Source organism: Desmodus rotundus, chromosome 2 (genome assembly GCF_022682495.2).
Source record: "Desmodus rotundus isolate HL8 chromosome 2, HLdesRot8A.1, whole genome shotgun sequence".
NCBI lineage: Eukaryota > Metazoa > Chordata > Mammalia > Chiroptera > Phyllostomidae > Desmodus > Desmodus rotundus.
In genome coordinates, this window is record NC_071388.1 from 89,876,214 (window position 1) to 89,898,058 (window position 21,845).

The 21,845-nt window shown below is 39.1% G+C and overlaps 1 protein-coding gene across 13 annotated transcripts in view; it reads left to right on the forward strand.

Annotated features, from left to right (window-relative positions):
- Positions 1-21,845, forward strand: part of PHLDB2 (pleckstrin homology like domain family B member 2) — a 227,376-nt gene that overhangs the window by 195,264 nt on the left and 10,267 nt on the right. For 8 of the 13 annotated variants that reach the window (XM_045185828.2, XM_045185830.2, XM_045185833.2 and 5 more), the window contains 3 exons: positions 2,209-2,223; positions 3,240-3,260; positions 6,830-7,037. In XM_045185828.2, the coding sequence (XP_045041763.2) occupies positions 2,209-2,223; positions 3,240-3,260; positions 6,830-7,037 (244 nt within the window). The remainder of the gene's footprint in view (positions 1-2,208; positions 2,224-3,239; positions 3,261-6,829; positions 7,038-21,845) is intronic. The other 5 variants (XM_045185829.2, XM_045185834.2, XM_045185838.2 and 2 more) reach the window with 1 other exon arrangement.

The window sequence follows — 21,845 nt, forward strand, 5'->3', positions numbered from 1 at the left end:
CATTCTCAAGCCAGAAAGGCCTCTAGAGAAATAGAGAGTTAGTATCCTTTGCATTTGATAGAAAAAAAGAAAAGAACCGCTGAGATCCTAAGTCACTCACCTGGTTTGTGGCTGAGCCACTGTGTTCAGCCATGTGCTAAGATTCATTGAGCTGACACAGTAAATAGAGCACCAGTGGCCCAGGACAGACATCCCCTGGGACTTTTAATGTGGTTTGAACCTTTATTCTCTGTGGTTGTTAGGTTTCAGGTAGCTTTTGATTCTCAGCATATTTCATTTCCTTGTAAAAATGCATTGCATGCGTTTGTAATGAAGTTCTCAAATAGTCTTTGAGGGGCTAGAAGAAAGTTCTGCAATGCAGTTCCCGCTATGAGATTCCTGTTGAAAAGATAGGTTTATTGTGTTAACATAGTTGTTTAGGTCAACAACTCGTATTGGCCCTCACTTTTGAACAGGCATGGTGCTAGAGACCAGGAATGCACAAGAATGACATGACCCTTTCCCTTGAAATGCTTATAGTCTAGTGAGGGAGAAAGACACATAACAGGTAATTTTAATACAGTGCGGTAGATGCAGTGATGGAGGTATGCTAGGGTGTAAACATGGAGGCTCACAGAGCGATGGGCATTTGGCCTTTGGATGTATTCATGCACTATTGGGATCAAAACCCTTCCCTCCAAGAAGGCTGGGATTCAATTCTGACTGCTCTACCAGAAAAGAACGCTAAAATATATATATAAATTCCAGTGTGTATATATATGTATGTATATGTAATATGTATATGTATGTATATACCTTTTCTATATATACATATATGTCACTTGAATGAGGTTTTTAATGATTACCAGAAGTGATTTAAGAGTTAATAGAGGCAAAAAAAACAAGAGTTAATAGAGGCTATAGTAGTCATAAGACAGGTTTGTAATGTATGATAGGTTTATGTTAACGTTTAAATCAAATACATTTGATTGAACTTTTATTTTATTTTCTTTACCATAATTTCTTAATGAGCTAAAAGAGATCTTATGACTTATAAATAATAAACATAAATGAGTATATTTTGGCTCTTATTTATCACTGTTCATTTGTGGGTCAAGTCTATTTTTTATTGAAGCATTTTTCTGAAATATTTATAGACTTCTTTTCAAATGTATTTTTCCCACTGGCTGAAGATATCAAAGCATAGACTGGCCCCAATACCATACTTTATGTTGAAAATATTTTCTTAAAATAGAGAGTAAGAAAAACTAGACCTTTATACTAACTGGATAGATTTGTGAAAATCAGGAGCTGTGAAATTGTTGTGTGAGAATACGGTGAGACTGAAGGGGTGTTTGATCTCTAGTTTTCCAGTCTCGGCTTTCCCCTCAAAGAACGGGAATCCGCATGCTAATTCAGGGGGGGGAAACTGACCTGACCCTCTCAGGTCACATTAGGGATGTGCCCTCTGCAAAATCTACTGTCTGATCATTTTGCTCTGGTTCTTCCCTGGTAGGCCTTCTGTACTCCTGAGAAGGCTGCAGCTCCAGTCTTTTCCTCCTGCAGCTCTAAAATGGTGTTCCTTAAACATTTCCGTGGTGCTGGCGAGACAGCTTCTGAGGGAATAGAGAACTACCGTGTGTATGTCGATCCAAGTGGATGTGATGTGTCCTGTGAGGCCAGCCAGCCTCCCTTGGCTCCCCCACCCAGAGCGGGAGGGGTTGGGGCTGCAGTTCTTAGGGCCACAGCAGACCGTGTAATTGGCCCATACTGGTGGCCCACCATGACCAGGAGGGTTGAATCATAATTTCATTTAGAATTGTTTCCCTTGTTGCCTTCATTAAAACAGCAAACACAAGTAAAATTCCATGGTTTTGAAAAAATTGGATCTAGCACATACATTTTCACTAACTCAAATTTAATAATCTTACCATTTTTCTTGACTTACACAATTAACTTAAATGAACTATTTTTTTTGCTGCTTATTCATAATGGATACGTCAAGGACCGTGGTGTAAGTATAAGCTTCCTTCAGTCGGCACTGCTTTAATAGAATTGACAACGTGAATCTTGCAGACGATCCCTGAGAGCAGAGTTTAAAGCAGAGAGCCCAGGAACTGAGCTCTTGAAGTTGTAATGGTTATTGGCTTTTGTACAGCTTGTGAACTGTTGCTTTGTAAGCTTTAGAATGAATGAAATCTTTGTCCTTTTGTCTTCTGTTTAATGCAGGAAAGTCCAAGAAAGGTATGACAACCTCCTTGTGTGGTGTTTTTGTTTCCAGCAAGTAGTGAAAGGTCATTGTTAAGTCATCTTTAAGAAATGATCAGCTTTAAAGCTGCACAATGGCAGACTTTTAGTCTAGTGATTATTCCTTTTACACAATGGAGAAAACTTGTTGCACGTTTACTGGGTGCAGCTGCTGTTCATTCACAGGCAGCTGTGTGACCTTCTTTGTTTTGCTTTTTTATGACAAGGTCAGACTGTGCAGGAAACATGAATGCTTGGGAAGCATTGTTTTATAAGACTCGGAATCTAGATAAAGAAAAGAGTGGGCCTTGTGGGGTAAACAGGCTAAGTGTAAAACAGGAAGTTACTCCTTTATAAAAAGCCAGGTACAATAAAGCAGGCTACATGGGAGGATGGAAGGAATTAAAAGGTTCCTACTTAATCATGCCATGTAAGACTATATATATGAAAGACTTGATGGAGAGTGAAAAACAGTTCAAATGACTGGCCCGAGTAAAGAAGGTGTTATTACCGTGGCTAGCTGGTAGAGACGAGGCTGATAGAGGACTGAGTTATAAAATTTGATGGATGCTGCTTCAAATAATTGAATAGTATTTTACAAACCTTAGCTCTTAAAAAGTTTGTTACTGTCTGCATGAATAAAACAGAACTGTTTTATAGATATAATCTTGTTTTTATTCTCCCTGTTTTCTGGTTGACCAATGTGTGTGAAAGATTTTTTTTCCCTTAACAAACCTTTTTTGACTGTGTGCATGTATCATAAGCTTATTTTTTTACTTCTTGAATTCTTCTCTATAAACTCAGATTTAATCTAAAAATGTAAACATCTCGCCTTGTCAACCTGGTATCCATTGTTACTAACACCGCCAATGACTGCGTGTTGGAAGCGTTGTATATTTTTCCCGTCCTCCTGATCGTCCTTTTTGATCTTGTCTCTTCTTCCCTTTTTCTGTGATTCTCTTCGCTTCTGACTTGTCCTGTCCCTTCACCTTCTGGCTGTGGAACATGGTTAGGAAGAATGAATTTCTCAGCAGGTGAGCTATGAAAGGTTGAATTGCGAGAAATACTGGTTGATTTTATCCCCTTATGCCCAGCTTATAATTTTAAGTCATTTCATGTTCTATACTAAGGTCTAGGTAGTAGTCTAAAGTGCATGCCACACAATTGGAAGATGCGTATCTCACAATGGTCACCTCACTCGGGACTTCTCAGGTCCCATCAGCCAGAATTCACAGAGACTGGCATTGAAGAGAGTAACAGTAAATGGACCTGGCACCTGAAAAATACTAGCTCTTCTTGGGCAGTGAAGAGACTTGGTTTGTTTGGGTTCCTTGTATGTGTTATGCTTAGGAACTAGCCTCAGATATTATCAGGTCTCCCTGTATAAACCTTATAAAATACCCTTTCAATTAGCTATTTCTGTCTGGATAGGAAGGATTTGAAGCATGTACAAGGCCCTTTTTATTGTCCTTTTCAGTTGCTGTCCACAGCTGAATGTTATTCTTGCTGCATTACTTAAAAGCAACATAAGCAGTCTCGGAGGCTGGGAAAATCTCATTTTTCCCAATCCACTGACTTTGTCCCACCCCAGCAGTAAATGCATTCCACTTCCTTATTTAGCCACTAATTCGGTTGCCATCTGTAGATGAGGAATGAATTCATCAAGCGACTCTTCATTTCATGACATCCATATGCTAAATAAATGGGGATTCTGTGATGAACAGCATTTGTGTGCCTTGGTAAAGCACACCTCTTCTGTGCTGCTTCACTGCTCCAGAGCTTCTCCTCGGGCCTCCTACCAGGTCCCCTCCTTCTCCTGCTCTCCTGTTGTGTGTCCTCCATCAAAAGTACCTATGCTTTTGAATGGCCAGGCCAGAGGCTGAACCCCCAAACCAGTCCTTTGGAATCCCGCTTGGACAATTCCAGAGGAGAGCTCCATGCCCTCATTTGTAACTGCAGGGGCAACTTGTTTTGGGGGGGGAATTGTTCAGGAGGGAGGAGGCTAAGCCAGGTGACAGTTGAGTTCATCCTGCTCAGTAAAGTGTTGCCAGTTGGGAGAAATGAGAAGCTCCATAAGGTAGAACATTTCCATTCACATTGGATCCACAGGAAAAAAAGTCCTGCATTGTGAAATATTTGCTTATTAGCAGCAGGCTTGTTCATTTAAGCTGCCGTCAAAACATAAGGGTTATTTTACCACCGGAATGAAGGAAGAGTCTCTGAGACGTAGAGCCAAACCTCAACAAATAGTGAGGGGATGTGGGGAATTTGTGTGCACACTCAGCACAGCACGCCCTGTCACCCCGCTCTTCCTTAAGCCCGCGTCGGAGCATTTTGAGTCATTTTAGTTTACTGTCTACTCACCTGAAGGTGGTAAGTTCATTTTCTTATTCTGTGATACTTGGAGGTGAGGGGAGGAAACCCTGGAAGATCTGAGAAGCACGGCACGCGTTGTTTTAAGGAGAAATAAACCTACCTTCTTTCCTGCTTTTCTAAGAAAGCATTAGTTGCTGTGTAGGCGGTGACTCTTGCCCATTATGAACAACTGAAGATGAAGGGGAGGTTGTGGCAGGGCCCGTGTCATTGCCCAGGGGACGACTCTTGTATGTTTTACATGACATGGTTGTCTTTTCGGGATTTGGTTTTTATACTAACACAAAGAAATGTCATCCGTGCAGTTGGTGACAACGTGCAAGTTTTCTTTGCAAATAAACCTGTTTTGAAAGCATAAGGCAAGATAACATGTATGACCTTTTCAAATAATTTCTGGTGGGTTTTTGTCCCCCTCCGTATCATTATGCATAATTGGAAACAATTTAAAAGGAGCAGTTAGTAATTCCAAAAGTTCAAATATCAAAGATAAATAATTGAGTAATGAATTATTTTGCCTTTGTTTTTTTAATAAAGGCACATGCTCCATGCATATGACCATACCGGCTTCATTCAATGCTTTATGCATTAATCACTGCAATTAATGATAATCTGCTTAACGTCTCCTGGTGCGCATCTTCCCTTGGCTAAGTGATATGTAGCTTTTACATATGTGTGTGTGTGTCTGTGTTGGTATTTATAATTACACTTTATATTAAGGAAACTTACTTTCCCAAAAGATGCCTTAATCTAAACTAACATATTTTCACTTAGCTAAAACTGCTTCAAATACTAATTCACGAAAACTCCTCATAGAACTAAAATCCTTTAACAGTAACTTTGGGTGCATGGTGCTTTGCATCACGGATGTGGCTTCTGGTTTTCATTGGAAATGTTTAGTCCACAGCAGAGGAAGCTGTCTGGAATCACTCACCTTCTCTCGCCCTCTTGCCTGCTTTTTGGTCATTTCATGGCCAATTAAAAGCCCATTGAAAGATGGGCAGAGCACAAGAAAAGAAGCAAACTTCAAATGGCCCGATTGTAAACTTTTAATTGGTCTGACAGTCAGTTTACTCAGGGAGAAAGAGATGATGCAAACTACAGTACTGGCTACAGCAAAATCTTTTAAATGAAGTGAAGAATTTGTTTATCAGTATGCCCCCTGCTTCCTGAGTATATGAAACACAGAGAAAGGAAAGGAAAAAAATAGCTTGACTCACGATGCCCAAAATCAGCTACCAGAGAGAAAGCCATAGCAATAACCAATGACCTAATGTGCAGCAGACCAAGTACCAGGGTAAGAAAAACACCTCTTGGTAATGGCACTTTTGCTGCTATTGTATTTTAACATTCCTGCATTGTCATGGGGTTGATATCATCAACTAGCAGAGGGCTGACAGTTAAGGTGGAAAAAGAAGACAGCTATATACAGCAGGTCCTCAGATAATGTCGTTTTGTTATAACATTGGTGAGATGCTGTGGAAACTTAACTTCTTTACATCAGTTAGCCTATGGTAGAAACTGGTTTTCTTATGCTGTTTTCACCACAGTTCCAAGAACCAGTTGATGATGTTAGGACTTACTGTGTATACAGTAATTAGGAGTACAGTCACTGAAAGAAGTATTGACTCTGAATGTTTTAAATAAGTATTTGGCAGACAAGGGAAATTGAAAAAAAAGAATGAGAAAAATGTGCAGTTTGGCTCTTACCCAGATTACAAGTGTTAGTGATGATGAGTGAGGGACAAGTTCCTCAAATCCTACCCGTAGGTGATCCACTTGCTTTGTGGCCTGATCCAGGATCCCTTAAACAGGAGGATCACTAAGGAGGTGGCTGCCCGAAGCCCCTGGTGTTGCTTATCACTAGGAGTCATTTTGCCTTGCCTTGAACCCAGCGATTTTGGGAGGATTCAGGGCCTGCAATTGTGGTTCTGTTCCAGTTTTCTTTTGTTTCTGTGTGTGCTAGTGTATGGTTCTGAGTTATGCAGGGATGTGGGACTGGCGCTGGAAAGTGTCAAGTGATCTGCTGGCAAAAGAAGATCACTCGCAAGAGCACTTTGAAACTCTTGCTTGCACCAAGCATGATGCTGTTTCTTTGATCTTCTTGGCTTCAAAACAAACTAGACCAAGGGCCAAGTTTCATAGGCAGATGTTTTGGGTTGCTGGTTTGAGTCTTGCAAGATCTAAGACTGAAAAATGAGGCATAGTAACATATTTATGGCTCTTTCCTTAGGGTATAATCACCAACAGATGAGTGAAGGACAAAGGCAGAAATCTTCCGAATTTTACAACCGCACAGCATCTGAATCAAATGTCTACTTGAACAGTTTCCACTACCCAGATCACGGCTACAAGGACCAGGCCTTTGATACCCTGAGCCTAGACAGCTCTGACAGCATGGAGACCAGCATCTCTGCTTGCTCCCCTGACAACATTTCTAGGTAAGATTTATTTGTAGGTGAGGTTTCTGATTTTGAGAAGTACCTGTTCGTTTCAGAAAGTGAAGACATCGGTTTGGGTAATGTAAATATATATGTACAAGCCCAAATTTCTATGACATGAAGACTTCGTAATGCAGAAGAAGGTTGGGTGTGATGGTGGCCTTTAAAATAATTTCTCTGTGCCCTGTGTGACTTAGCCAGTCGGACATCATATAATTCACCTTTCTTCTTTATTATTACATCAGAGTACGCATGTGTACTGTGCTTCAAAATCATTTTGCTTCTGTCAGTTGACTCCCAGCTTCATTAGGAGCATTTTTGATTAAATGCAAAATAATTTCCACCCTGACTAGTGTGGCTCACTTGGCTGGGCATCGTCCTCAAAGAGAAAGGTCATGGGCTTGATTCCCATTCAGGGCACAAGGTACATGTTTCGGTTGCAGGTTCAGTCCCTGAGAGGCAACCGATCCGTGTTTCCCTCTCACATTGATGCTTCTCTCCCTCCCTCTCTCTAAAAATAAATAAAATAAAAGTAAAATTTTAATTTCCAACAAGAGTAGGAACCTTGAAGGATTTCTTACCCTTGTATTTCATTAAAAGTGAGGCTTTAGCTGTTCTGCATATTAAAATTTTTGTAAGCCCTTAACCATTGACATTTGTTTTCATACTTTGAGACAAGCAAAGATGTTTTTGTGGAATTGTGGCTAAACACACATCTAAAACATAGATCTAGTCATGGGACCCCCTTCTCTTCAAAACCTTTGATGACGCGCTACTACCTTTTGAATAAAGTCAGACCTCAGAACATGGCATTCTAGGTTCAGCCCAACTCCCTAGTCATCCTCTCCTCCTGGTACCTGTCACAGAACTTCTTATCCATTGACAAGGCAAAGGCTTCTCAGGTCTCTGTGCCTTTGACCATATTGGTCCTTGTCCTGGAATTGTATAGTTTGTTCGTTCATTCATTTATAGGCTCCTTCATCCCACAAACACATGTGGATTGCTGTACCGTCAGCGGGGGGCTGGAGTCGGCTCACACTGGCTGGCCAGTACGAAATGTGCACTTCTTCTCCTGACTCTGTGGTCAGTGATGCCATGTCCGTGGCATGAGACTGGCCATGGTGAGAGTATGTATTCCCCATAAATCAACAATTGCTAAGCATCAGGGTTTTTCTTTTCCTCCAGAGAGCTGGGTTACCAGCACACCACTGTCTATAGTCAGTTCATGCCTTCATTTGTTTATTCACTCAACCTGTACTTCCTGAGCACAGATCTTGCCTGGCAGCGCGAAATAAGCTAGTCCATTCCCATTGCCACATCCCATCTAAGCCTGGAGAAGTTCTCCTCATCCTTCAAGTTCAAACTTAAGTTGGAGACTCATAAAAATTTTTTCCTTCATGGCTTTCTCTTCTGTGTTTCCATTGCACTAAGATACCTTTCTCTATTATATCGCCGATCCCATTGCAGTATAAATTTTTTTCTTCAGTAATTAATTGGTGAATTCCTCAATGTCAAGGGAGATGTCTAATCATCTTTCAATTTCCACATCCAGTAGATATTGGCATAGAGTAGATATTTAATAAGTGTTGGCTAAATAAAGGCCTCAGGATATAGTCAAATGAGCATATTTTTAATTTTGATATTTTTCAGTTTGAATTACTTAATTGGCTGAGAACCAGTTTGATTTTAAACCCTCTAAAATATCCAATATTCAATCAATGTCAGTTGGTCACTTGTGTGTCTCAAAAGAAAATGTCTGGCTGGGTATTTGCCATCAAACCTGCCTCTGTCGGGATGAAGCCCCCGGCTGGAAACAGGAATACCTGTATGACCTGAAGCGTATAAAGCTCCAGCCTCTCTCGGTCCCACTGGTTAGTCTGTGAACCGGAGGGATTATTTCTTGAATATAAGAGATGTCAGATTTTTTAATATTTTGATAGAAAATTTCTATCATCTAAATATAATTTCTTACAAAAGTTTCAATAGTTCTCCCCCCACCCTGCAAAAAAATAAAATTAAAAAGAGTGACAGAGGCAGAGGGAAAGTAACATATGCAAGTTATACTTAGTTTTTGGGTTAGTTTTAGTTAGTATTTCTTAAATGAAAGGAATATGAGAGACCCAAGTGTAACCAGACATTAGAGCCAGGAAATCTGGGAGGAGGGGGAGAAGAAAAGGATAGATACTACATTCTGTGGTAAATACAGTACAGTGTATTTTAATTCTGGCATTAATGGGTAAAATATTAATACTACTGGATGTATTCTATCAGGAGTTCCTGGAAAAAAAACACAAAACCAACCATACAACTGTATTGTTGCTTGTCACATGGAAATGACCAAAATTTAAGGAAGGAATTATGTAATAATAATAATGAATAAAGGTGATATTTTTCCTGCCATTATTAGTTAATGTTAGAAGGGTTAGTATTTCACTTTATTCAATATTAGAAGTTGCAGTATCTTACTAATAAAAAACGTAACGTGACTGTTTGCGGAAGACACTTGAGGGTGTGGAACAGTTGGGCATCCAACCATCTGTTGCCCTCCAGGTGCTCAGGTGGCGCCTGCTGTCCCGCCGAGGCTGCGGGGCCACGCCAGTGGGCCTGGAGCTAACGTTCTCAGGACAGAAATCCTAGAATTTTGAGTAGTTATTCGTAAATGATCAGTGTCCAATGTAAACTGACCAATTCAATGTGGTATTTTTGAATAACAGGACACAAACAAAAGTCAGAAACTCAGCAACTGTTACATAATGATGACGGGGGAATAAAAGTTGGATTAAAAGAGAGACTGCAAAATGCAGCAATTTCGTTTTCCAATGTAGTCATCTCAGAGGGACCTCCCACATTTCTTTGGCACTTTGTACTTAGTTGTTATTTTGAAAACATCAAACTTCCCTCCCGTCTTCCCTAATAAATGTGAATATGTTATAACAATATTCCTGTGATGAGCTCTTGATATCTTGACCTTTTTAATTCCTTTTTATTTTGTGAGCCATCTTTAATAAATAAATACACTCTAAGGTTTTTCCTATCTTGATGGCTTTTCTTCTTCTGTTTCTTGCTCCGCACTTCTTTTTCCCTCCAAAGTTAGAGGTACATGTGCATCTTTCCCAGCCCTCACTCCCCACACCCCATCTCTCAGATTTCACGGTGGTAAACAAAAATGGGGCAGCAGTGAGCACCGCAAATTACCTAGAAAGGGACCGTTTTGATTATATTTACCAAGCATTAGAAGTTCAGATTTGAACACTTAATCACAGTGACCAGCAAAAATTTAATTTATTCTTATTTGTTCACGCAGTTACTTTTTCTTGGAATGGTGTCTGAGAGTAGAAAATGAGAGTGTTTCCACTGAACATGCTACATTTAGAAAACAGCATTATTCACTCTCCAAGAAAGGAGAGGGGCGTGGTGTGGAGAGATACACCAACATTGATGGGTGGGGTCTTTGAGCTTCTATTGATTTATGATTAGATTCTAAAAGGGTGGGAGGTTGCTGTTGCGAGGCCCCAGGCTGTTGGGGTCATCATTAACAGGAGGCTGCAGTTTGTTCCAACGTTATCTTCTGCCTGTGGCTGTAGGGTGTGGTTAGTCACCTTCAGTTCTTGCCTTCCAGTGATTTCCAGTCCCGGGGACAAGCTCAGAGGAGTAAAATGGCAGTCGTGTTTAACAAGGTCACATGCCTGCTTGGCAAATGGTGCCCCTATAGCCAATGGGGCCGGCTTTGCCCTTTCAGAGCTGACCTGGTGGTGCTAGCAATTGTGGATAACCAATCACCACAGTCAGAAATCACTAACAGCATTTATTTAATTTTGCTGTCAGATCCTAAGAAGGTCAAAAACTTGAAGCCAAAGTAAAAGATGCCTGTTAACAGTCTAGTATAAAAGGAAGAGAGAGAAAAACAAGCATTTCTCCTCTGTGCCACCATGTACGTTTAAAAAATTTCGTGCTACCCTAAAATAAACTTACATCCATTATTGTGATGGAAAATAAATGATAAACATCAGGTAAGTGGGGTAATAGGAACTAATGTTTGGAATGTTCATTATGACAGCACATTATTATTTTTTTTATTGTGTTTTTTCCATTACCATTTAGCTCCCTTGTACCCTCCTCCTCATGAATATAGGTGCTTATGTTCTTTTGAATTCATGTTGTGGGTTTCTTCAGATATATTCCCAAAAGTGGTATCGTTGGGTCAAGAGGCAGACCCATTTTTAATTTAATGAGGTACTTCCATGCTGCTTTCCACAGTGGCTGCACCAGTCTGCATTCCCACTAACAGTGCAAAAGGGTTCCCCTTTCTCCACATCCTTGCCAGCACTTGCTGTTTGTTGATTTATTGATGATAGGCATTCTGACAGGTGTGAGATGTTATTTCATTGTGGTTTTAATTTGCATTCCTTTGAGATTAGTGATGTTGAGCATGGGATATATGGAATAAATCCCATATTGCTTTTCATATGTCTATTGGCCATCTGCATGTCCTCTTTGGAGAAATGTCTCTTCAGGTCCTGAACCCATTTTTTAATTGGGTTGTTTGGTTTTTAGTGTTGAGTTTGTAAGTTCTTGATAAATTTTGGATGTTAACACCTTATCTGATGCATTGGTAAATATGTTTTCCCATTCTGTGGGTTGTCTTTTCACTTTATTGATGATTTCCTTTGCTGTGCAAAAACTTTTTAGTTTGATGTAGTCCCATTTGTTTATTTTTTTTTTCTTTTGTTTCACTTGCCTGGGGAGATATACCTGATAAAATATTACTACAAGCAATGTCCAAAATTTTGCTGCCTATGTTTTCTGCTAGGATTTTATGGTTTCAGGTCTAACATTTAAGTCTTTGATCCATTTTGAATTTATTCTTAAGAAGGTAGTCTAGTTTCATTTTTCTGCACGTCTGTCTAGTTTTCCCAACATCATTTATCAAATAAAGTGCCTTTAGCCCATTGTATTTGCTTGCTTCCTCTGTCAAATGTTAATTGACTATAAAGGTGTGGGTTTATTTCTGGGCTCTCTATTCTATGCCATTGATCTATGTGTCTGTTTTTATGTCAGCACCATACTGTTTTGATTACTATGGCTGTACAGCATAGTTTGATATTAGGTAGTGTGATTCCTCCACCATTGTTCTTGTTTCTCAGTATTGCTGTTTCTGTGTGGGGCCATTTTTGGTTCCATGTAAATTTTTGAAGTATTTTTTCTAGTTCTATGAAATATGTCATTGGAATCTTGAGAGAAATTGCATTGAATCTACAGATTGCTTTGGGTAGTATGGACATTTTAATGATGTTAGTTCTTCCTATCCATGAACATGGTGTGTGCTCCCACTTATTTGTATCTTCCTCAGTTTTTCTTCAGTGCCTTATAATTTTCCAAGCACAGTCTTTTATATCCTTTTTTAGGTTTATTCCTAAGTATTTTATTCTTTGTGAGGCATTTGCGAATGGGATTATTTTCATAATTTCCATTTCATTTAGTTCATTAATGGCATATAAAAATGCAACTGATTTTGGATATTAACTTTGTATCCTGCTACTTTGCTGAATTCATTTATCAGTTCTAGTAGTTCCTTGGTGGAATCTTTAGGATTCTCTATGTATCATGTCACCTGCAAATAAAGACAGCTTTACTTCTTTCTTCCCAATTTGGATGCCTTTTATTTCTTCTTGTCAGATTGCTGTGGCTAGGGCTGCCAGTGTTATGTTGAATAAGAGAGGTTAAAGCAGAAAACTCTGTCTTGTCCTAATCTTAAGGGGAAAGTTTGTAGTTTTTGCCTATTGAGTATGATGCTGGCCATGGGTTTGTTGTATATGGACTTTATTATGTTGAGGTATGTTCCTTCTATTCTCACTTTGCTAACAGTTTTTATTATAAATGGGTGCTGGATTTTATCCAGTGCTTTTTCTGCATCTATTAATATGATCATGTGGTTTTTATCCTTCATTTTTTTTAATGTGGTGTATCACATTTATTGATTTGTGAATCTTGTACCAACTTTGCATTCCTGGAATAAATCCCACTTGATCGTGGTGCATGATCTTTTTGTTGTATTGCTATATTTGGTATGCTAATTTTTTTTTCAGGATTTTCACATCTATGTTCATCAGGGATATTGGCCTGTAATTTTCTTTTTTTGTAGTATCTTTATCTGGTTTTGGCATTAGGATAATGCTGGTCTCATGAAAGAGCTTGGGAGCTTTGCCTCCTCTTGAATGTTTAGAAATTGTTTTAGGAGGAATTCCAGCCAAGATGGAGGCATAGGCAGAAATACTTCACTTCCTTGCACAACCAAAAGAAGAACAACAACCAATTTAAAAACAATAATCAGCCAGAACTGCTAGAATGGCAAACTTCATAGAACTCCAACAACCAAGGAGTTAAAGAAACATTCATCCAGACTGGTGCCCCGAGACAAAGAAATGTGGCCCAAATAAAAGAACAGATCAAAACTCCAGAAAAAGAGGTAAGCAACAAGGATATAGACAATCTATCTGATGCAGAGTTCAAAACACTGGTAATCAGGATGCGCACAGAATTGATTGAGTTCAGTTGCAAAATGAAGGAAGAAATGAAGGCTACACAAAGTGAAATAAACCAAAATATACAGGGAACCAACAATGAAGGGAAGGAAACCATGACTCAAATCAACCATTTGGAATAAAAGGAAGAAATAAACATCTAACCAGAACAGAATGAATAAACAAGAATTCAGAAATATAAGGAGAGGCTTAGGAACCTCTGGGACAACTTTAAGCACTACAACATCTGAATCATAGGGGTGCCAGAAGAAGAAGAACAACAGCAAGAAATTGAAAACTTATGTGAACAAATAATGAAGAAAAACTTCCTCAATCTAGTGAAGGAAATAGACTTCCAGGAAATCCAGGGAGCCCAGGGAGTCCCAAAGAAATTGGACCCAAGGAAGTACACACCACAGCACATCATAATCAAGTTACCCAAGATTAAAGATAAGGAGAGAATCTTAAAAGTAGCAAGAGGAAAGGAGAGAGTTACCTACGAAGGAGTGCCCATAGACTGTCAGCTAATTTCTCAAAAGAAAACTTACAGGAAAGAAGAGGGTAGAAAGAAGTATTTGAAGTTATGAAAGGCCAGGACCTACACCCAAGATTACTCTATCCAGCAAAGCTATCATTTAAAATGGCAGATAAAGTGCTTCCAAGATAAAGTAAAGTTAAAGGAGTGCCAAGCCCTTATTATTTGAAATGTTAAAGTGATTTATCTAAGAAATAGAAGATCAATAACTATTAACAGTAAAATGACAACAAACTCATAACCATCAACAACTGAACCTACAACACAAAAGCAAAGACTAAGCAAACAACTAGAACAGGAACAGAATCACAGAAATGGAGATCACATGGAGGATTATCAATGGGGAGGGAGGGGGGAAATGGGGGAGAAAGGTACAGGGAATAAGAAGCATAATTGATAGGCATAAAATAGACAGGGGGCAGGTTAAGCATAGTATAGAAAATAGAGAAGCCAAATAACTTATATGTACAACCCATGGACATGAACTTAGCCGGGGAATGGTGGAGGGGGGGGTGTTACACGATAGAGGGGGAATAAAAGGGAGAAAAAAAAAATTGGGAAACTGTAATAGCATAATCAATAAAATATACTTAAAAATAAAATAAAAGTTAACAAAATAAAAAAAATTGTTTTAGAAGGAGAGGTGTTAGTTGTTCCCAGAATGTTTGGTAAAACTTAACTGTGAAACCATTCAGTCCAGGGCTTTTGTTTGTTGGGAGTATTTTGACTACTGCTTTAATTTCAGTAGTTGTGATCTATCTATTCAGATTCTTTGATTCTTCTTGACTGAGTTTTAGAAAATTGTATGTTTCGTCTCTTCAACAAAGGGTGTTGGGAGATCTGGACAGCTACATGCAAAAAAATGAAACTCAATCACCAACTTACTCCATACACAAAAATAAATTCAAGAGGATAAAAGACTTAAATATAAGTCGTAATACCGTAAAAGTCCTAGAGGAAAACATTGGCAGGAAAATCTCAGACATTCCACGCAGCAACATCCTCACAGACATGTCCCCTAAAGCAAGGGAAATAAAGGAAAGAATAAACAAATGGGACCTCATCAAAATAAAAAGCTTCTGCATGGCTAAAGAAAACAGCACCAAATTACAAACAGAACCAACAGTATGGGAAAGCATATTTGCCAATGATACCTCAGACAAGGGCCTGATCTCCAAAATATATAAAGAACTCACACGACTCCACTCCAGGAAGACAAACAACCCAATTAAAAAATGGGCAAAGCACCTGAACAGACACTTCTCCAAGGAAGACATACAGAGGGCCCAGAGACATATGAAAAGATGCTCAGCATCACTAGCCATCAGAGAGATGCAAATTAAAAGCACAATGAGGTACCATCTCACACCAGTCAGAGTGGCCAACATAAACAAATCCACAAACAAATGTTGGAGAGGATGTGGAGAAAAGGGAACCCTAGTGCACTGTTGGTGGGAATGCAGACTGGTGAGGCCACTGTGGAAAACAGTATGGAATTTCCTCAGAAAACTAAAAATGGAACTGCCCTTTGACCCAGCAATTCCGCTGCTGGGATTATACCCTAAGAACCCTGAAACACCAATCCAAAAGAACCTATGCACCCCAATGTTCATACCAGCACAATTACAATAGCCAAGTACTGGAAGCAACCTAAGTGCCCATCAGCAAATGAGTGGATCCCAAAACTGTGGTATATTTACACAATGGAATTCTACGCAGCAGAGAGAAAGAAGGAGCTTATACCCTTTGCAACAGCATGGATGGAACTGGAAAGCATTATGCTAAGTGAAATAAGCCAGGCGGTGAGGGACAAATAGCATATGATCTCACCTTTAACTGGAACATAATCAACAGAAGAAAAAAGCAACAAAATATAACCAGAGACATTGAAGTTAAGAACAATCTAACAATAGCCAGGGGGGAGTGGGGAGGGGACAGTGGGGAAGGGGGATTACAGGAACAACTCTAAAGGACATATGGACAAAATCAAGGGGGAAGGTGGAGGTGGGGGAGGGAGGGGGGTTCGGCTGGGGTGGGGTGGAGGGATGTAGAGGAAAGGCATACAACTGTAATTCAATAATAATAAAAATTTTAAAAAAAGAAAATTGTATGTTTCTAGGAATTTATCTGTTATGTCCAGGTTGTCCAATTGGTTGGCATGTAGTTGCTCATAATATTTTCTTATAATCCTTTGTATTTCCTTGGTGTCAGTTGTTATTTCTCCTCCTTCATTTCTGACTTTGTTTATTTGGGTCCTTTTTTTTCATGATGAATCTGGTTAAAGGCTTGTCAATCTTGTTTATCTTTGAAAAGAATCATCTCTTGGATTCATTGATCTTTCGTGTCATTTTTATAGACTCTCTGTCATTTATTTCTGCCCCAATCTTTATTACTTTATTCCTTCTACTAACTTTGGGCTTTGTTTGTTGTTCTGTTTCAAGTTCCTTTAAGTGTGAAGGTAGATTGTTTATTTGAGCTTTTTCTTTATTGAGATAGGCCTGTAATGCTATAATATTCCCTGTTAGGATTGCTTTCCCAGGGTCCCACAGATTTTGGTGATTGTGTCCTCTTTTTCATTTGTTTCAAGGTATCTTTTGATTTCTTACTCGATCTCATTGTTGACCCATTCATTGTTTAATAACATGTTATTTAGCTTCCATTTCTTTGCACATTTTTCAGTGTCCTTGTGATTGATTTCTAGTTTAATAGCATTGTGGTCAGAGAAGAGGCTTGATATGATTTCAATTTTCTTAAATTTATTGAGACTTGTTTTGTGTCATAACATGTGGTCTACCCTAGAAAACATTCCAATGCCCTTGAAATGTATGTATATTCTGCTGCTTTAGGGTGAAATGCCCTGAAGATATCAATTAAATCCATTTGATCTACTGTGTTGTTTAGGGTTGTTGATTCCATTTTGATTTTTCTGTCTGGAAAACCTATCCATACAAGACAATAGGGTGTTAAAATCCCCAACTATGACTGTATTTCTGTGAATCTTCCTTTTATGTCCATCAAAATTTGCTTCACACATTTAGGTGCTCCTATACAGGGTGTTCAAATGTTTACTAGGGCTATATCCTCTTGTTGGATTGTTCCCTTTATCATTATGTAGTGCCTTTCTTTGTCTCTTACTATAGCCCTGGGTTTCTTTTTTTTTTTATATTTTTTATTGGTTTTCAATTACAGTTGTTCCCCTTTTTTTCCCATTACTCTCCCCTGCCCTGCCTACCCCCACATTCAATACCCCCCCATCCATGGGTCCTTTATACATGTTCCTTGACTTGACCCTTCCCCTTCTTTCCCCCATTATCCCTTCTCCCCCCTCTGGTCACTGTCTGTTTGTTCTTTATTTCCATGTCTCTGGCTATATTTTGTTCACTTGTTTGTTTTGTTGACTAAGTTCCACTTATAGGTGAGATCATATGGTATTTGTCCCTTACCACCTGGCTTATTTCACTTAGCATAATGCTTTCCAGATACATGTATGCTTTCAGGAAGGGTAGGAGCTCCTTTCTTTCTGCTGCATAGTATTCCATTATGTTAATGTATCACAGTTTTTTGATCCACTCATTTACTGATGGGCATTTAGGCTGTTTCTAGCACTTATGACCCTGCTTTTGAAGTCTATTTTGTTGGATACAAGTACTGCTACACCAACCTTTTTTCCCTTTTCATTTGCATGAAATATATTTTCCGTCCCCTTTAGTCTTGTGTATCTTTTGATCAGAGATGGGTCTATTGGAGGCAATATATACATATATATATATGGGTTCTGTTTTCTCATCCATTTAGTTACCCTATGTGTTTTGATTGGAGAATTTAAGCCATTTACATTTACGGTGATTATTGATAGATACATATTTATTCCATTTTATTTTTATACTACTGTCCTCTGTTTTTCTTTCTCTTCTTCTCCTCCTCCTCTCCCCTTTCTTCTTACCCTTCTTCTTCTTCTTCCTCTTCTTGTTCTTCTTTGTTTCTTCTTGTTCTTGTTGTTCTTGTTCTTTTTCTTCTTCTTCTTTCTCCTCCTCCTCCTTCTTCTCTTTCTTCTTCTCCTTCTCTCTTTAACATTTGATGCAGTATTGCTTTGGTGTTAATACACTCCTTAAGCTTTCTCCTTGTCTAGGAAGCTCTTGATCTCTTCTTCAATTTTAAATGATTTCCTTGCTGGCTAAAGTAGCCTTGGTTGTAGGTTTTTGGTATTCATCACCTTGAATATTTCATGCTAACCCCTTCTGGCTTGAAATGTTTCTGTTGAGAAATCAAATGACTGTCTAATTGAAGGTAACTACCTGCTTTTCTTTTGTGGCTTTTAGGATTCTCTCCTCGTCTTTAAGCTTTGCCATTTTAATTATGATGTGTCTTGGTGTGGACCTCTTAGGGTCCATCTTATTCATGACTCTCTGTGCTTCTTGGACTTGTGTGTCTTTTTCTTTCACCAGACTAAGGAAGTTTTTGGTCACTATTTCTTCAAATAGGTTCTTGGTCCCTTTCTTACACTGTTCTCTTTCTGATATTCCCATAATACAGATATTGTTACAATTCATGTTGTCCAAAATACTTCTTAAATTCTCATTCTTTTAAATTTCTTCTTCTTCTTCTTCTTTTTTGATGCTCTGCTTGGGTGGTTTTTTGCTACCTTGTCTTCCAAATCTCTGATTCAGTCCTCTGCTTCATCTAACCTACTGCTTATTCCCTTCAGTGTATTATTTATTTCAGATATTGTGTTCTTTATTTCTAATTCATCCTTTTTTATGGTTTCTATGCCTGTTTTTCATGTTGAGTATCCTTATAACCATTATTCTAAACTCTCTATCTGATAAATTGCTTGCCTCCCTTTCATTTAGTTCTTCTTCTGGAGTATTCTCTTGTTCTTTCATTTGGGGTCTGTTTTGTTGCCTTCCCATTTTGGCTGCCTCTTTGTGTTTGTTTCTATGTATCGGGTAGATCTACAAAGACTCTGGTGCAGGCCTATGTTGGACACTGTTGTGCTTGGCCCTGGTCAACCTGGTTGGAGCTATCAGTGATCCACAGCTTGTGGCTCCCTCTGCTGGGCCTGGGTGTGTGCAGAAAGAATCAGGCTGAACACCAAGGCAGCTTTTACCAGCACCAGGCCAAGGGGAAGGTCAGCTAATGTTTCAGAGCTCCCAGAAATTCACCCTAAATGTTAAATTTCAAAATTGAAATAACCTTGGGGTGTAGTCCTCAGCATCCCAGCTTAAACTCCACAGAGTTGGGCAGAGTAATTCCTGCTGATGGGGCTATGGCTTCCCCTCAGGCTGATGCCACTTGGAGGAGGCTGCTCTGCTTGAGAAAGATGGCCTATGCAGTATAGGGGATGACTCAGCACCGGGGTCCTGGTGGCTATTTCTTCATTTTTCTCCCCAGAGCCACCAGCCCCAGACTCTCCTCATGTGTCTATGCTCCCTCTACTGCAGCCCAGGGTAAGTGGCTGCAAAAGGAATTTTTGTGTTAGCCCTTTGAGAGGCTCTCTGCATCTGCAGTCATCTCTCCCTGGTGGACAGAAACCCCTCTGCTTTTCACAGCTGGATGTCATGTGGGTTCTTTCCCCGGCTCTGGTGCTGTCTGCTAGGGAGCTCAGCTTGGGGTTTAGAACCCCTACTTCTCAGGTGGAAACCCTCAGCTGCTGAAGTATCCCTCTGGAACTTTGGCACCACCAGTGGGAGCCCCACCAGCCCTCTCATGCCTCCTCCACCCTCCCTACCAGTCTCGTTGTGTTGAAGTGGTTTTTTCTGTCTGTCCTTGGTTATAAGACTTCTTTCCAGCTAGTGTTCAGTTGGTTATTCAGGATGATTTCTCTACAATTTAGTTGTAATTCCAGTTGGGTCCTAGGAGGAGGTTAGTGCAGCTGCTACTTACTCCTCTGCCATCTTTAATCCTAATGACAGCCATTCTTAATGCGAACTTTGTGGAGATAGGTAGAAAGAAATAAAGGATTAATTTTTTTCTCTTTTTAAGATTTTTAAGTAATTATGTATTAAGATATCCTGAAATTATACATATTTTAAAGGGGTAATTCCATGCTGAAATTCTAGTGACATAAACTTAGCCTTGTGGTTTATTATGTCAGAAAAAGGCATTTGTAGAATTACATTGTAGAATTACTCAGAGTTGTGGGTGCTTTTGCCCTTTAGTTTTTGTTGAGACATCAGTTTTGTGTCTACTACAAAGCTACTTGAGCCAGACAATGTTTTTGCTTTTGCAGCATTATTACCTACACTGTAAACAAACATAGAGTTAAGAAAATGAGTGTCGGGTCTTAAACAGTAACAGAGCCAGTTCTGCATGAAACCTCCATTCTGCTGAAATTACCGAGTTGACTTATAGAACGTAGTGTTTTAAATAGCACCCACGATGACACACTATTATTACTTCTGCCATTATTAAGTTTCTAATCCTGACCCTGTGCTCATGTTTTGAGAAAATGTTGAGGGAGTTGATCGCTCGTGAGAGCTCGAACACCAACACAGTGGGTATGGACGGAGAAGCAAGACTTGGAATAGGACTGAGCACAATCTATGGCTGAACTTGGTTTTAAAACATATTTTAACCAGAATTTTAAATGTTTCTAATCCCTTCATTTTGGGTTAAGGTTTATTTTCTGCTTTCTCCCCTGGATAGTGTTAACCAGAGAAGAGATTCAGGCTACAATAAAGAAGAAAAAGTATTTATTGAATAAAAAAGTTTACACCTGAGGAGGGCACAGATTCAGGCAGCAACTTAAATGAGCTCCGAAGAGAACTAAGAAAGGCAGGGTTTTGTAGAGGTGAAATTTACAAGTGTGGTTCCCATTTCGATCTCCATGCAAATGAAGGAATTTGGCTAAGTGCAGGGATTGGGTAGTTCCCATATGCAAATAAGGGAGTCAAAAATTACGAGGAGAAAGAAAAGTCCATAGATGTCCATTCAGCAGTAGTTCCAGGATGTTTATGATTTAGCCTTGAGCTGAGATGAGCAACATATTAGCAACTTAATAGCAGCTTTGAGAACGGAGGCAGATGTGTACAGGCCCCACTTCCTCCATAGCCTCCCGACTCTTTTTTTAGATGACTCTCTTATCAAGTGGTGGCAACATAATATCATAAAGCAGCAAAAGTTTTGCTGGATAAAAGAGGCTTAAATGTGAAGGAAATATTAAAACTCAACAATAGCAGGAGTGTGGCTATGGAGAACAAGTGTCTATGAATAAAAATTAATTTTTTTAATAAAATAACTAAGTACCTTTTAAAGTATATACAGTATATGTGTATGTGTGTGTGTGTATATATATATATAAATATATATATATATACATACATACATATACACACACACACACACACATCTTATATACCTAAAAGCAGTGAAGACATGTAGTGGCCAATATTACCATGAACTTTCTATCAAGTATTTTCAGCAAATTTAGTTCATTTGGAGCAAAAATTAAGACATCTGTGAAAACATTGCCAAATAAATAAATTGAATATAATTGGCAGAAAATTACTTAGAAATATTATAAAATAATAGAAAATACCCTGAGAAATTCTTTAAAAATGGACAGACATATTTAAAGTTGGATAAATGTTTGAAAATTTAACCCCTAGTATGTGCCAAATTACAAATATATGAAAAACCATGGGCTGAAAATATTTGTTTCCAACCAAGTTATTTGCAACTGGTTAGTTCGTCTGGATAGGTTTCATGTGGCTTCAGGGCCACATACTTAGGCCAGTGAATGGAAGTGGAGGA